At 43.2% G+C, this 17490-nt stretch overlaps 1 protein-coding gene across 1 annotated transcript in view; it reads right to left on the bottom strand.

Annotated features, from left to right (window-relative positions):
* RAB2A (RAB2A, member RAS oncogene family) overlaps positions 1-17490 on the bottom strand; it is a 266500-nt gene that overhangs the window by 81579 nt on the left and 167431 nt on the right. The window contains exon 5 of the mRNA XM_069220232.1: positions 13311-13403. Coding sequence (XP_069076333.1) covers positions 13311-13403 — 93 coding nt within the window. The remainder of the gene's footprint in view (positions 1-13310; positions 13404-17490) is intronic.

The raw sequence follows: 17490 nt of genomic DNA, 5'->3' as shown, positions 1-17490 counted from the left end.
CTTCTTGCGGGGAGCTTGCAGGGTTCATTAAAGCTGCTGGAAACAAAGTTGCAGCTTTTCTTGGAGCAGGTCCGCTGTCCTCGGGAGTTTCTTGTCTTTTCGAAGCCGGGGCAGTCCTCAGAGGATGTCGAGGTCGCTGGTCCCTTTGGAAGGCGTCGCTGGAGCAGGATCTTTGGAAGGCAGGAGACAGGCCGGTGAGTTTCTGGAGCCAAGGCAGTTGTCGTCTTCTGGTCTTCCTCTGCAGGGGTTTTCAGCTAGGCAGTCCTTCTTCTTGTAGTTGCAGGAATCTAATTTTCTAGGGTTCAGGGTAGCCCTTAAATACTAAATTTAAGGGCGTGTTTAGGTCTGGGGGGTTAGTAGCCAATGGCTACTAGCCCTGAGGGTGGGTACACCCTCTTTGTGCCTCCTCCCAAGGGGAGGGGGTCACAATCCTAACCCTATTGGGGGAATCCTCCATCTGCAAGATGGAGGATTTCTAAAAGTTAGAGTCACTTCAGCTCAGGACACCTTAGGGGCTGTCCTGACTGGCCAGTGACTCCTCCTTGTTTTTCTCATTATTTTCTCCGGCCTTGCCGCCAAAAGTGGGGCCTGGCCGGAGGGGGCGGGCAACTCCACTAGCTGGAGTGTCCTGCTGGGTTGGCACAAAGGAGGTGAGCCTTTGAGGCTCACCGCCAGGTGTGACAATTCCTGCCTGGGGGAGGTGTTAGCATCTCCACCCAGTGCAGGCTTTGTTACTGGCCTCAGAGTGACAAAGGCACTCTCCCCATGGGGCCAGCAACATGTCTCGGTTTGTGGCAGGCTGCTAAAACTAGTCAGCCTACACAGATAGTCGGTTAAGTTTCAGGGGGCACCTCTAAGGTGCCCTCTGTGGTGTATTTTACAATAAAATGTACACTGGCATCAGTGTGCATTTATTGTGCTGAGAAGTTTGATACCAAACTTCCCAGTTTTCAGTGTAGCCATTATGGTGCTGTGGAGTTCGTGTTTGACAGACTCCCAGACCATATACTCTTATGGCTACCCTGCACTTACAATGTCTAAGGTTTTGTTTAGACACTGTAGGGGTACCATGCTCATGCACTGGTACCCTCACCTATGGTATAGTGCACCCTGCCTTAGGGCTGTAAGGCCTGCTAGAGGGGTGTCTTACCTATACTGCATAGGCAGTGAGAGGCTGGCATGGCACCCTGAGGGGAGTGCCATGTCGACTTACTCGTTTTGTCCTCACTAGCACACACAAGCTGGTAAGCAGTGTGTCTGTGCTGAGTGAGAGGTCTCCAGGGTGGCATAAGACATGCTGCAGCCCTTAGAGACCTTCCTTGGCATCAGGGCCCTTGGTACTAGAAGTACCAGTTACAAGGGACTTATCTGGATGCCAGGGTCTGCCAATTGTGGATACAAAAGTACAGGTTAGGGAAAGAACACTGGTGCTGGGGCCTGGTTAGCAGGCCTCAGCACATTTTCAATTGTAAACATAGCATCAGCAAAGGCAAAAAGTCAGGGGGCAACCATGCCAAGGAGGCATTTCCTTACATTTATGATCTTGGTCACAAACATACAACAAAGTGACGTCCACATAGGCTGATATCATCAAAGTGTACCCCGGGAAGCGAATACCTCTATGGCTGTGGAATTTCCACATGGCGCATGCCAATGGTTCTGCCACCAGAGCGTACAAGAGGGGCGACAATAGGCACCCATGCCTAATACCCCTGGTGATTACTATAGCGTCTGAGACAGTGCCATTAACCCTCACCCACGTCATAGGGCTAGTGTAGAGGGTCCGCACCAGCTGGAGAAATGCATCCCCCACTCTGATATGACGCAGCACCTCAAACAAAGCTCCATTCAACCGAAATGAAGGGTTTTTTTGTGTCAAAAAAAGCCGCTGCAGCCTGTACCGCAGGGTCGATGCCCCTGATCATTCCATAAGAGTGAAATTTACATGCATCATCTGAGCGTGATCACGGCATGTCAAACATAAAAACAGTACAAATGTAAATAAAAATGTTGTCCCTACGGCACAACGTTAAATGACGTAAAGGCCCAAGTCGCTCACTTGGTCTCAAATAAATGTAACTGACCTTCTGTGACAGCTGATAATTAGGTATGTTAAATTCTGGCCCTTGCTCAGGATGTGCTCATGTCTCAAAATTACTTACCTTGTCAGAGAACAAGGTTAACTTAATTGTCCTGATGATGGTTAAAAGTATAAAATGCATCCAAACGGAAACAGCGCGCATGAACAGGAACATAGTTTAATTCTTTGAGTCATTTCTCCACGTGGCATACTATTTCTATAAAAAAAAGCTATTACTAACCTTTTGATGCTAGTCATGATGATTGTTATAGTTGTGTTAAAGGCATCACTCAATTGTATACCTCTCCCCCTTTCCCTGACGGAATGGATCAAACCTTGATTTGATTTCTCTCTGTCACTGGCACTCGGCCCAGCCACACAAGTGGGCCAGCATTTTTAACGTCACAAGTGGGGTACCACTGGGTGGTGGGAATTTTGTGGATTCCTGCAGATTCTTTAAGTTTCCATCACAGACATTTGAGGAAAGTGTGTGATTTCGGGCAATGCTTGAGGTTTGAAGGGCATTGTGGGTAAGAAAACCATGTGGAATTCACGCAGGGCAAACCACCATGGAATTTCCCGCTTGTCTAGTTTTCAAAATATCTGTGGTTTGCAGGTTTCTATGGGTGACTGCTGAGCATGGCCCTAAACCGCTGATCTCTCCAGGTAGTTATTTAGGGCCTTTTGTGTTGTGGTTTTTTGGCCCACCCACACAATTGGGGTACCGTTCTTATTCAGAGACGTGTGGGACCTGGAGAGGGGGTGGGGAGGTCAGAAAATGTGTGGCTCTCCGCAGATTCCACTACTTTCTGTCACAGAAATGTGAGGAAAGTGTGAGTGTGTGTTTTTTTTTTTAACCACAGTTTGATGTTTGCAAGCACTTCTGGGTACAATTACCTAATGAGGGCTCGCAAGTCATGAACCTGTGACTAGTTTTCAAAAATGTGCAAGTTTGCTAGCTTTCCATAGATGCCAGCTGAGCTAGGGCCCGAAACTCGCAGCTACTACCTTTACAAAAGAAGGGTAATTTTGAGGTGGAAAAATGTGATGTGTTCATGTTGCATTTCCTGCTGCGGACACTAGGCCTACCCACACAACGGAGGTACCATTGTCACTGTGAGACTTGGGGGAATGCTGGGTGGAAGGAAGTTTGTGGCTCCCCACATATTCCAGAACTTTCTATCACAGAAATTTGAGGAAAATGTGCTTTTAGTCAAAGTGTGAGGTTTGCAAGTGATTAAGAAGAAAAAAAAAAAAAAAAAAAAAAAAAAACACCTGGACAGAGGCACTCAAGGCACCCCAACCTGGATTTCCCCGGTGTCTAGCTTTCAAAAATATAAAGGTCTGCTATGCTTTCCTTGGTGCAGCCTGAGTTAGTGTGACAAAAACCACAGCTACCCATACTGAAAAAAGGGTAAATTTTCAGTTGAAAAATGTGATGCATCCATGCTGCATTTTGGCCAGTTTCCTGTTACGATCTCTAGGTCTACCCACACAAGTGAGGTAGCATTTTTATTGAAAGGCGTGTGGGAATGTAGAAAGACAGAACAATAGTTCTTACCGATTGGATTAAACTGCATTTGTGCATTTCAAAACATAAGCCAGTGTATAAGAAAGATGATATTCTGAAAAATGTCCTCTGAATCACATGCTAGAATGTGTACCCACAAATTCAGAGATGTACAAATAATCACTGTTCCTAAATTCCATATCGTGTGCCCATTTCAGGAATACAGAGATTTCCTTGATACACATTATTTGCCTTATGAATTGGTTTTAACTCTGTACTCAATGAAAAGTCAGTGTATGGTGCAGCTCAGGGGTTGGCTCTGGGAACCTTGGGTTCTTGGAGAACACCAAAAAGAGGAGGATCCAGCGGACATAATGTTGTATTGCTTTTGTAAACTGGTCATCATGACAAAACTTTACAGATGAAAACGTATCACAAATGGCCATTTTTCCTACTCATTTTCAATATTTCTTTATTTCAACAGTTCGTTTCTCTTGGAAAACAAACCTTGAGGCATCTATACATATGACTCCTTGCTGAATGCAGAATTTTGCCTGCTTTCCAGAAATCCATAGCTTTCCTGGATCACCTAAGGATTTCACACTGATTTCCACCACAAACTGGAAATAGGGCATAAACCCAAAAATGGAAAAATGAGCTATATCTTAGAAAAATGCCAGATCTTTGGTGGAAAAAAAGGATTTTTAGATTCAGCTCTGTATGCTGCTGTAAGCTGGGAGGGTGGTGACTTTAGCTGATGCCACTTTTAGAGAAAAAAATACTTTTTGGGGGGAGTACTTTTACCTTTTCAGACCAAAAACTCACAATTTAGCTTCATTTTGGCTATTGTCTGGGTCCCCTCTAGAGGAATCCACAAACCCTGGTTACTTTCAGAATCCTCTGGAAAAAAGGACACAAATTTGCTGTGTGCACCATATGTGGACTAAAACCTACAGAGCCCTGGCGAAGTACCCCAAATAGCCAAAAAAAGGGCTAAGCACTGGCGAGGGAAAAGCCAGCACAAAAGGGGTTGAAGATGACAGGATCATTTCTGTTGATATTTCTTCTATGGAATAGATTGAATGACGATTATGGACTAATATAGAACTATACACACTAGTAAACCTAACAAATGCTGATGACCGCAGAGGCATGAATATGGAATGTAGTGTTATACTGTACGTGCTACTTTGCCTCTCGGGTAATTTCCCACCCAAAGACAAAACTCATAAAAAAATTAAAAGCAACACAGGCAGATAACCAAAGCACATACCAAGTGGAGATACGCTTTCGGAGCAACTGGGAGGAAAAATGTTCAGCTGCAGCTAAGAAATGTCTTGTAAGAAAATACCTCTTTTTAAATGTTCACCTCCAACTGTTTGGACTGATGTTACTCTGAGAGTGCACTCAGGCCTGCTAACCAGACCTCAGTGCCCGTGTTCCCCACGGGGAACAGAGTCACGATTGTTCTGCATATGGCTGGGTCCAAACTGGGGTGGCATCGTGAGCAAAATAATGATGGATTAACCGCACATCTGTGACTGTGTGGAGGGCAGGGGGAGTGTTTGAAAAGTTTCAGCACTCCATCCATCATCCTTTTGTGTTGCTGAAGTTGCCGTAAGTGGGAAGGGTATGTCCAGACATGGGTCCTGTGCTCACTGTGCCACTGGATTAAAGTTAGCCTGGCTGATGAAGAGTAATACTCTTAAACCTGTCCCAGGATGGCCTGTTCCCATGGGGAACAGGGTCAAGGCTGATTTGCATATGGCTCAGTCCAAGCTGGGGTGGCATGTGAGCAAAAGAATGATGGATTAAACCCAGATCTGTTACTAGGGGGTGAGTGTCTTAAAAGTTTCAGCACACCATCCATCATCTTTTTGTGTTGCTAAAGGTGATTCCTATTGAACAACGTCATACATTTGTATTGAATTGGAATAGTAGAGATCTATGTTATGGATGTTTCTTGTAGGTGAAGTGGTGACAGGAAGTAACAAAAAATCATTCTCCGCCCTCCTCGAGCTCTGGGAGACAAATGTAGCATTGGTACTTGCAGAAGCATTGTTGAGTGCTTGAAGAGGTAAATCCCATTGGGTAGTGAGGGAGGGTAGGGAACTACCCAAGAATCCTTGTAGTATACTGTGCAGGATCGGCCACATGGTGCAATCGGACATTGTCAATTGAAACAAAGTGGTTTTCTATAGAACCAGGCAGTATTGTTATGGTGACAGTTCTCGTACAGTGTATTCCCAGGACTGGAACCGGTGCTCTATATGATGTGCCAACCTCCTTTTTCACAGCAATCTTTTCACATACTAGATCCCCAACTTTAGGAATCCAGCCAGTAGATGTTTTTGGCAAATTCCTCAATCTCAAGGTGGCGACATAGGCAGATGAATTTTCCTCATGGAATTGTTGTAATCCGGAAAAACAGCACCATGTCCAAAGGTGTTTGTCACCACCAAGCCATGGCCATCAAGAGCTGGGACATACACAGGTGTCCCAAAATAGGACCTTGTAAGCGTTGCATTCCCCCTAGGACCTTCTGGGCAGATTATTTAGTGCTCTCTGGACTACAAATAGGTGATGAAGCCAGCTACAACCAGAACCTAGTACCCTTGCTGTTAAGGATTGCTTCAAGTCTTGGTTCTTCCTCCCCACAACCATGTTGCACCCAAGATGGTATAGAGAGTAGTAAGGGAGTTGAACACTCATCGTTGCCATGGTGTCCATGAATGCTCTAGAGGCAAAGGCAGGGCCCTGGTCCAAGTGGAACGCAGCAACTGCATATGCTCTGATGAAGACTTGCAAATCTTTAATAATAGTTCAAACGTCAGCCGATTGTTGTGGCTATACCCACAATATAGAACATGAGTCAACAGTGACTAAGATGTATTTTTATACACCATTAGGTTGTAACGGACTGCAATGGTCCAGGAACGCACATTGTAGTGGTTTATTGGACACTGGGAGGGATGTCTGCAGTGAGTGTTTAATGGTGGACCCCTTCATTTCTTGGCAGATGTCACAACAAAGGACATACTGCTTGGTCTGCTTGTATAGACCTGGCCACTTATAGCATTTTTGTTGCAAAGAGATAGTAGCCGCCACATCCGTATGCGCAGAAGCAACACCCTCATGAGCTGCTTTAATGAAATCAAATCTCTTATCTTGGTTGGGGATCACACAATCACTCACCCGTAGAATAGTTGTAAATGAAATATTTTGGGCACTGAGGTGGTAGGTATATTTTGCAGAGTACGAGTATGGTAAAGGCTTGCCATCAGCTGAAGCTTCCGCAGCAGCCAATGTCTCATTACCCAATCTTGTATAAGAGAGTAATTGCAGCAACAGAAGACATAGGTGCGGCACATTTGGCAGCTTTGTCAGCCAAAGTGTTTCCTGCAACATGTACTCCTACACATTGATGGCCCACTGTATGAACTACATGAGTTTTCGGTAGTCTGTCCTTCAGATCTGCTACCTTCCCCCACAAGTTTTTTGTGTTTGATGATATTGCCCTCAGAGTGTCTGAACCCACTCAGGCGCCAATGATGTAGGTCATCATTGCAAGACTTGACACAGTAGTACGAATCACACAAACGTAGACTGCTCAGGATCTGTGTGTTCCAATTCCAAAATTAGAGCCTTAAGCTCTGCAAGTTGTGCTGTGCAGTCCCTTAGGATCTGCCTGTAGGTATGTTGAGGGTGGAATGTATAATTTCTCATTACCCCGCTGCAAAATCTGCGGAGTATTGATGTTTTGTACCTACAGCTGGTTGTGCTGAACCATTGTGTAAATTATTGTTTTGTACTGATCAAGAGGCATAATGCTAGAGGGCATGGGGTACTTAAGTTCATACTGAAGAAATTCTTGGGTCTGCAGTTTAGTAGGGTTGAAAACATAACCAACATCAGTGGCAGTCAGAGAGGTTGCCCATTGAATCAAACATGGATGTAATGCTTTCCTGTTTGGAATGCTAGCTTTGGTGACTGCCTCAAGGGCTGGTACTGGGGTACTGACAACGATGTGTTTCCCTTGAGCAAGTGCCCTCTCCTTAATGACAGCCATCGTTACCGCAGTCAGTATTTATTCTGTTGGTGCAAATCGTTGTTCTGCATTAAAGTATAGATGTAATTTGTATGCCATGGGTACCATGTCACCCTAATTGAATGTGACATAGGTGAACCTGATGGCGCCAGGAATTATTCTGATGACCAAATCTGTTTTGTCACGTGTGTCAGAGTATTACTTCCAGCATCTCCTGTTGTAAAGCTCATATAGTATGCATGTATGTTCTGGTGTCCAGTGTTTGTGTGAAAAATCTGGACTAATTAAATCAAAGTGGCTTCATGCATTGGCTTTTAGTGCTCTCTTGTGCTTGCTTAGTACTCTCCTTAGTGGAAGTACTCAGTAACTGAGGTTTAGTTGGTCTGGTCACCAAACTTTCCCGACCAATACTAGTAGAAGTTTCATAAATAATCTCTGGCAGCTCGCTCTCCTGATTCTGCTGAGGAACGTCTCGGAGCCATTGGCAAATCACCAGTGCTGCTGCTTTCCCTTTAAAGTTACTCAAAATTGAGGACATTGTGTCGAAATTAGGCATCAGTTTCATCCCCAAGTCCAGGCTGCCCCGTGTTAATTTTGAATTTTTTTAACACTTCCGGTAAGTTCGCAAAGGTCAGTGTACCATACGTAGTGGTATATATTGTGGCAAAGACTGTACCCCAAGTGGGACAATCCTCTATAGAGGGAAACATTCCAAATGACAAGCACATTGTGAGAATTCTAAGAATATCTTGGAGTGATATATGGTGAAACACTGCTTGCAGCTGGGTTGTTTCCTACGCAACCCAGAACGGAATCTTTTCCCGCTCAATGGGCGCTTTTCAAATTATTGAGCGGACGGTTTGTGGATTTATCCCTCTAGCAGCCAAATGATTTATAGTTGAGGCAGCCTTCGCTGGATCAGTGTTTTGAAGTCCGCATTATGATTTATATTAAGCGTCAATATACTGCTTCTAGCTCATTGTATATTGTGTTGTCGCGTAGGCTCTCATTATTCTAATGAGACTACTGGATTTCGAGTGGCAGAATCGCCTGTCGTGTGGGAGACTGAGTCTGACCCCCTACAGGTGACACCTGTCGCTCCAATGCGGGTTCTGCTCCGGCTAACTCGCAGTACCTCATCCCTACCCAAGGGCAGGGATGATTGGGCAGCCGAGCGCATGACATAACTGGTTTCTCAGAGAAGCCGTGGTCACTCAGGTCTCACCCATTTCTCTCAGTTACATTAGTCTCACATACACAATGACTAACAGAGGCAGTATATGTTTCAATAATGCTTTTAATAAAGCAACTGCATCTTAGATAGCAAAGCGTGGGCTGCAATAACCAGGACGATACAGCATGATAAGATTAAAAGAGAGTAAAGCATAGAAATAACGCTTCCCTATTGTCACTACAGTCAATAGACCAATTCCTACCTAGGCTATAATAGAGCACAGTGTGTTAAGCTCTAATTCTGCCCTTCAGGTTCCCCTGGGAAGACATCATCCCCCTTACCTGAGCAAAGGCCTGAAGTCTGCATTAGCAGCTGTAGCGAAGCATTCAGCAATCAGTATATAGTTGTGTTTCTCTGGCTGGAATCTTTCTCTAACGTGTAAGGGACAGGGAAGTGTTTTTATAATAAAACAACTGATGTTCTGAGAAAATGTCCTAATGTAGGAAGTGTATTTTCTATGAATAGCGGAGACCAAACTTATACCACGTTCACCGGCAACCTATCTTACTGCAGCCTTGGAAGAAGCACAGAGTCATCAAGAATGTCTTGTTTGAGAACAGAGTGCTGGCCTAGGCATAAAAAGTCAGAGAGAAAATAAAACAAGACCGTAAAAGTGGCTACTGTAACAATAATAAAGCGAAGCCAAATAAAATATATCTAGGTTAAAGTGCACAGCGGGAGGCCTAGTATGTTAAAATAACGAGCATGGAGCCATAACTAAAATGGCTACACAACAGTGTGTACTTCAGCTACTTGCATAGCTTGCACATTGGGATGTGGATTATAAGTGACCAATGTTGGCCAAGCTGGTTCATTGCGACTAATGTAACAGGTGGTATTACATGTGGGAGGGTAACACTGAATCAATCTTGGTGTTCTTCATAATTTAAATGTATTTCTAAATACTGGTATGCTCTGTATAGTTGTGGTACATTCACTATTCTGTAGTGTGAAATGTATTTGAGTCTGCAATTATTGCTGGAAAGGAGACCCATGAATAAAAGATTTCTGTGCTGTATGAGTTGTGAGCTTCAACAACGAATGTGACATCCCCGCCCTCATTTGTTAATCCATTAACTAAAAGAAACTGGCTGGTTGCCTACAGTTCTTTGCGATATTTACCGGTTGCGCCATATTAAAATAAGGAGTATCAGAGTTGGGAACACCAAAGGGAGAATCCTTTAAAGGTTCAAGCTTGAACAACCTCCAGCCTAGATAGGTGCTCCAGATTCAGCAGAGGATAATTATTTCTCTAAGACCATGGATGTCTTCGTATAACAGTACTTACCTTTAGTGTGTGTGAGACAAAGATACTCAGGGGACCTGTGTATTTAGTGCATTACCAACATGGGTGGCGCCTTGTCGTAAGACTTATTGGAACAAGACTGCTGGATTTGGGGCGGCAGCGTCACCACTTGTGATTTGTAGCAGCCTAACACGTGACACTCATGGAAGTCAGTCGACAAATCTCACCCCTTTCCTCCTGTTAGCAAAATGTCTCATACACAAATGTAGGCCAAAGAAAAAATGAAGGATGATTAACAATACATTTATTGAAAAGAGTGCAATCTATGAAATATATGAGGTGCAATTATTTGGGCAATGAAACATAGCAAGATTAGGACTGCTATGACCAGTGATACGAAAATAAAAAACCCAAGCATATTGGAATGAACATGTACATAGGAATCCTAACTAACCCCCAACTCCTAGGCGAAAGCATAGCTGTGATAGCACAATCTGGAAGTACTTAGTCCATGAGAGGAGCACTCACACCCATTACCTGAAAACATGGATCTGCCTGCCGCCTTCTTAGCTGGTTGTATAGACAGGGATGAGGTCAGCAGTGAAATGGCATCCAGCGTGAATGGATATCCTGGTCAGAATGACCTCCCTGTTTTCCCTTGGTCTGTACAATGTTTTATATTTCTGTTCCACAAACTAGGCCTGATGTAAGTATATGTCTAAGTGTCAGACTGTCTACTGACTCTTGTGGCAACAATACTAACTGGTTTATCATGTACTGTTCTTATCAGCCTTGGGCAGAGGTACATGGTAAAATGTGCACAAAAGTAATAACGCAGAATCACAGCTAATTATGAAAAATAAAACAGCCCAGCTGAAAAGCAAGCTGACAAATGAATACATGCAATTAGAGCACTTATGTAGGTAAAAGGACACAGGCTTCAGCTAAGATATGCCTGCCCAAACAATGTGGAAAATGAACCCACAACAGAAGAGGGCCACAAAGCAGAAATATTAGCTAAAGGAAACAGACTACACATACATTTTACTGGAATATTCGATTGTCCATAAATGATATTTATTGTTTGTAAATTATCAACGTCCATTTTTTTTATTTGTTATGGTCGTGTGCTTACCAAATACAGTAAAAAGACCTGTGTTGGCACGTAGGTACATGATGCATGACAGAAATTAAAAATATCTCTTAAGTTTCCAAAAAGGGGTTGTCTGGCAGCATATAACCTATTATTGTTAAGTCTTTTTCTGCTGTGGCGTTTTTACGATTTATGTAGCTTCAATGTGCACAGCTGTTTCTCTTCCTTTTTGCACCTATTGCACAAACTCTTTGTGGATTTGGGGTGTTATTAGGATCTCGCTTCATCCTTTGCAGTCTGTAATGTCTCTGCTCTAGATGCTAGAAGTCTTCTCCCTGCTTCATGGGTAATTGATATTCAAGAGTAGTGAAATTACAGCACACATGCTGAACTTCAAACATAAGTTTCAGAGTGGGCAGGAAAAGTGAAGGCAGCGTTTTTTGACCGGATTTGGACACTACAGAGCCAAGATTTGGTGGAGGTAAAAGAAGGATGAAAGATATTGTGGGTGGGGAATGGAGAAAGCAGAGGACCACACAACTCCTTTAGTAACACTCTGCAGTAGCCTGCACAACCCTATCTTTTGGTGCTAAACTTGTGGGAAGGTTGGGTGCAATGTTTTATTACAGAGGAGGCCATTTCTCCGCTCCTTGAAGAAGCACAAAAGGATTTTTTTCTGAGACCAGCTGTAGGGACAAAACTGTGCCTTAGGGCCTTATTATACGTTACCTGGAGCAGTATCACTGAGTAGAACAGATATGGGCAATTACAAGTGTCTTGGTGGCCTGGGGTTAAGGCTGTGCAAATATTGGACCCAAGAAATGTGGGCTCAGAAACACACGTATCCAGATCCAGGGGAACCTGAGGCAGGGGCACAGCCAGTCACCACCAACTTCTGTTCTACGCCACATGGAGGGCAGATAACGCTCCCCTTCAGCACCGACTTGCCTTTGTGTACCTTGCTCTGTGATGCAGCACTTCTCCACTGCCACCGACCACCTAACTGAAGCAGTCATTCATCCCAAAAGAGCAAATGTCATGCAGAAAAAAGCCAGCATTCCCGAGTCTGAATGTTATTTCCCATTATTGGTGAAATAACTTGTGAAGTCTGTTATTTGATGTTGAGAAGTCAGCAAGAATGACAGCTTTTGGCTCCACGGTATCCCCAAACTATATACAATATATGTAATAAGGCTCTTGGAAGATAGGTATAAAAGTTATGAAGAAACTCCAATTTCAACCTAGTAATTAGGCAGCTAGTCAGGGCTAGGCTATGAAACAAGGAATAAATAAAACGGGGCCTTATTTTTGTGCCAGATCCTAATATGTGTTTAAGTTCCACTGAGTTTCACTGAGTTGCTTCTCATCCAGGATTGGGCAAGCCTCAACGATAGAGGAAACCATACAGTTTCACTACTTTTATTGACATAAGGCATGGTTACTGGCATGCCATGTGAAGCCCGAAGTTGTGCTGTGGTTTTCGAAGAGATTTGTAGGTGAAAACAGACGTCTACAGAGGCTGGCTTACTAGCTGCAAAGACAATACTTTTTGTAAGGTTATAATTATTAAAGCCTTCCCGTGTTGTAGCTTCACATCTTGTCTTCTATTTTTAGACTGAACAACATGTTGATGAGACAAGGTGAACAAGGATGACTAATTTCCACTAAAATCTAATAGAAAGTGATCCTGGATGAAAAATGTTCTGTGGTGTGACGAGATTTCCATGGAATACTTCACTCTGACTATACAATGTAACTACAAATTAATAATGATTTATTGGCATGCATGGTTTGTAAGTGTTGGTAAAGCTTTACAGATTTAAAGTGCTGCAAGTAGTAATCTGTTATTTTTCGGCCAATGCCAGCTCCTAGATTACTTATCTCACCCCGACCTTTTTATCTATACTCATTTTTAATAAAGCATGTCTTAATTATAGACTCTTACAGTAAATATTGCGATTAAGGTACAGATATTTGAGATGGTCTATGTTCAGTGGTTCGCTTTTACCTCTGTATGGAAGCAGTTCTACGCTTTTTCATTCGCACCATTTGCTTTAGTGATATTATCACAGACTTGGATTGCTTTTTCAGATAGTTACCTTTTATTTCCGATGAGCATAATAACCATGTTGGAATTCGAATGCTGGCGTGCATCTTCTAACCAGGTTGTCAAATGGTTGAACGTGTCTCTCCTACATAAAGAACAGATTGTCACACTTACAAAAGAAAACATTTTATTGGTAAAAATGTGATGTATAAGTTTTTCATCGAAAGTAACATGTTTAACAAGTAACTAAAGAGAAAAACGACTTAAAATTAATTAATTGCTTTGAATTACGTTATACTTATTATTTGTCACAAGGAACAACGTTGACACAAGTATCAGAAGAAAAGAAAAGTTTGGTTACCTACAGTAACAATATTTATGGTGGAGAATATCGTCCCGCAGATTTCTCACATTATGAATTTCCGAGTTACAGCTCTCCAGTGCTGCCAGGTAGCCTGTTAGGACTATGTTCGCCCCTAGTATTACAACATTGACTATTTAAGACACCAAGCAGCAAGATGGCGCCCGTACATGGTATTTTTCTGAACCTACTGAGGCATCCATACAGAAACCGAGTGTAAAAAACAGCAATGAAATATGACATGATATATTTACCCGGGGATCTCATTAATGACGGCACTAATTTACAGTTAAGGAAGGTGAACGATGAGGAATATTCGGGTCATAGTATCCACTAGAAATGTTACTGAAGTTGAGAAACTTTTTGTTCTGATGGATTCTTCTTCCTGCACATTCTTCAATTTATGCCGGAGAGCCAAAGCAATAACCTCTGGGAAGTGGGATTGAGTTGTGTCTAATCTGATGAAGTCAACAAACTCAGCACTGGCAGTGTATCAGCCACTGTACGCGTGAGGCAAACATGTTTAGAAGAAGTATGTAAAGAGCACTACGTAGCCTCTGCAAATGCCATTACTCGGGTGCGTGATGTGGAAGCTGCCATAGCCCAGGTGGAGTGGACAAGAATGCCACGTTATTCTTGGCCATAGCTTTAGAGTTTAATAAAAAGGGTAATCAGCCTGCAATGGTGCACACGGCCAGTTTTGCACGTCGTATTCCCAGTGAAGTCTATAAAGAGCTGTTCATCCTCTCTGTCCTGTCAAGTGCGATGGAAATAGTAAGAAACTGTGTGCTTTGCATCCGGTCTATCCTCTTTGGCGGCGTGGGGAGGAGGGTTGAAGGATGCCGATTGATTGACTGGCTCATGTGAAAGGCAGATACCATTTTCAGCAGATTTCGGAAGTTGCGAAAAACACATTTTATCTCAGAAGAAAACCATAAGTGGTGCATGGACTGAGAGGGGACATGGGGTTCAACTGCTTTATGGGTCAAAATCAATGCCACTAACTAGATTGTTTTCAGTGCCAAAAGTCAAATCAGGCAATCATGCATTGGCGCAAATGGGGTTGTGTAAAGGTAAATTAGAACAAGATTCAAACTTCACTATTGAACGAGTAAAATGAGTGGGACGTAACAAGTAAACTAAACCTTTAAAGAAAGCAAAGGATAGTCATGGAGACACATGAAGGAGGATAGGGCGGCAAGATAACCATTTACTGTTGTCTCTTTTAGGCAAGAGATTGTACAAGTTGAAACATGTCCGAAAAGGCAAGACTGAAGAGGTGCAGATCATTCGATTTACACTATTGAACAAACTTATTTAGGTAACCCATATAAAGCAGGAAGCTGAAGGGCTCTAACTGGCACCACTCAGCCTCTGCATATGCAGAGTTTCGGGACAGGGATGAAGAAAGACCTGGCCACCTCGCCGCAACAGCAGATTCACCATGTTCACAAGAGGAAGATGGTGCGGAGTGTCGAGTTCCAACAGATTGGAGTTGCTGGACTTGGGCCTATCTGCAGGGCCATTCCCAACCTTTTTGTCTTCATCTTCCTGTTTTCTGAAAGCGTTTTTGTTGGCTCTTAGGACTCAACGCACTTTACCACCGCTAACTAGTACTAAAGTGCTTGTGTTCTCTTCTTTAAAAATTGTAAAACTGGGCTACACCCAATTGGCACTTTTAATTTACATGTAAGCCCCTAGTACACTTCCCAGGGCCTGTAAATTAAATGCTACTGGTAAGCCTCCAGCTCTTAATGTGTTACTACTTAAGTAGCTGTGTAAACATGTCACAGGCCTGCCACTGCAGCCTGCGTGTGCAGTTTTAAACTGCCATTTCTACTTGGCAAACTTAATATTTTGCAAGGCTTAAATATTCCTTTGAATACATATAAGTCACTCCTAGGGTAGGCGATCAACAATCCATAGGGCAGGGTGCAGTGTCTACTTTTAACCTTTACATGTCCTGGTAGTGAATAACTCTTAAATTCATTTTTCACTACTGCAAGGCCTACCTCTCCTATAGGATAACATTGGTTTATCATATTACATTAAATAGGTGCACATTTGATTGGGAGCACGTAGTAATGTTGAGTTTGGTGTCTAAAAAAATTTATTTTAAAAACCTCTTCAATGGTAAAGTCGGATTTTAACTTACAATTCTGAAAATGGCACTTTAGAAAGTTGCCATTTTCTTGTGCTAAACACTTGGTACCTGTAGCCTGTATCCTGGGTCACATAAGTAGGTGTAGCTGGCAGCTGGCCTTTGTGCATTGCTCTCAGGCAGCGAGATGAAGGGGAAAACGTTGTTGGCAGGACAGACCATATCTGACTTGGAGAGAGAGGAGCTGTCACCTACCACACAAAGAAATTTTTCTCAGCATACTCGCATAAGGTTTGACTTTAGTCTTTTGTGACTGCAAACTGGGCCAGGGCAGGGAGGCGGGAAACCAGAGACCTTGCATTGCAGCCCGCAGTCTCCTTGAACTGCTGCTGCGTTACGCATAGTTGACGGAGGCCTTAGCATCGACACCCCCTTGACGACAGCATCCTCGATGACGACGCAGGATCACCCATCCCAGCTTCTTTGGGAACCTCTGGTGTGCAACGCATCTTCAACACAGAACCTTGTAATGCTCCGCAATCTGGGTTTCAGGTAATTTGGTTAGCGGGCCTAACTTTTCTGTGTATTCAGCTCGCGCTCCATCGTCGCCGACCTGAACTTGTGACTTTGTACCGGATCGGCACAACCAGGTAACCACAGTTGCCGCTTTGAACTTCTAGGGACTATTTTTACTTAAAATCTTGAAACTGCACTTCTCTGGTTCTACTGAATGAATTTTTTCTTATTTGGGTCTCAAATAGTTTATTAAAGTTTACTCTATTTTTCTAAATTGGTGTGGGATTTTTCTTGTGTTGTATATTCACTTTACTAATGTTTGAAGTGCTGCATGAATACTTCACACTGCCCCTAACTTAAGCTTGACTGCTCTGTGGCAAGCTACTTCAAGGCTGAGCACAGATTAATATGGGTTTCCTTGTGCCCCACTGATGATGAAGAACAGCTTACTCGATCCTTTGGCATTTCCGGAAGATGACAGAAGCAGGGTTGGGGGAAGGTGAAGCCTGTGGACACCTCTTAGTCGGGCTGACAAAAGAAAGACTTTTGAGGCCTTTTACAAACACTTTATTTAGGCCAGAATATACAGTATTGTTCTGGGCTAGGCAGGAAATGAACAGAGTTTCTAACAAACCTGCATGGTTTTCAAGGATGATGTATGAAGAGTTTTTATGAATAGTTTCATTAGGAAGAATGCAGTTTAGTTTTGGTTTCTATGTGTGGGTTAAAGATGAGTTCAGCATTTTAAACAAACGTTTGATTTCTTACTTTGGATTTTTCCAGAACAATTTGGCCATAGAAAGTGGGTGGGGCTGCTTGTTTATGGAGGCAGGGCGAGTTTGAAAATACATTTCTGCTTTTGACTTCTTAAATTTAAGGCTTTCTGAACCATCTAGGATTTCAATTCTGTGGATTTGTTGGTATATTGCAATGCGTATGCACCATGGGGACAGTCTGGGGATTAAGTGGGCGCAGTCCAATTAGGCAGTGGAAAGGAGAAAACAGACAGCCCGAGTCCACCCTTTAGTTAACTGGGCTGGTTGGCAGGAGAGGTCTCAACTCTTACTTTCTGACTGTAGCTGAAAATGGAAAAAAAGCATCACTGTGCTTCTCTAGATACTGATTGTAGTCTGTGCAGTAAGAAAAAGTGATTTACAGTGTTGAACGTAGCCACTATGTTTAGGAGGATGAGTATGCTGAGGGCATCCTGGTGTGCTATTTCTAAGATGTCGGCAGCCCTTTGAAGGGAATATA

This window comes from Pleurodeles waltl, chromosome 2_2 (genome assembly GCF_031143425.1).
Source record: "Pleurodeles waltl isolate 20211129_DDA chromosome 2_2, aPleWal1.hap1.20221129, whole genome shotgun sequence".
NCBI lineage: Eukaryota > Metazoa > Chordata > Amphibia > Caudata > Salamandridae > Pleurodeles > Pleurodeles waltl.
The sequence above is the reverse complement of the archived record's forward strand: the minus strand, read 5'-3'. Positions and strand labels throughout refer to the sequence as shown.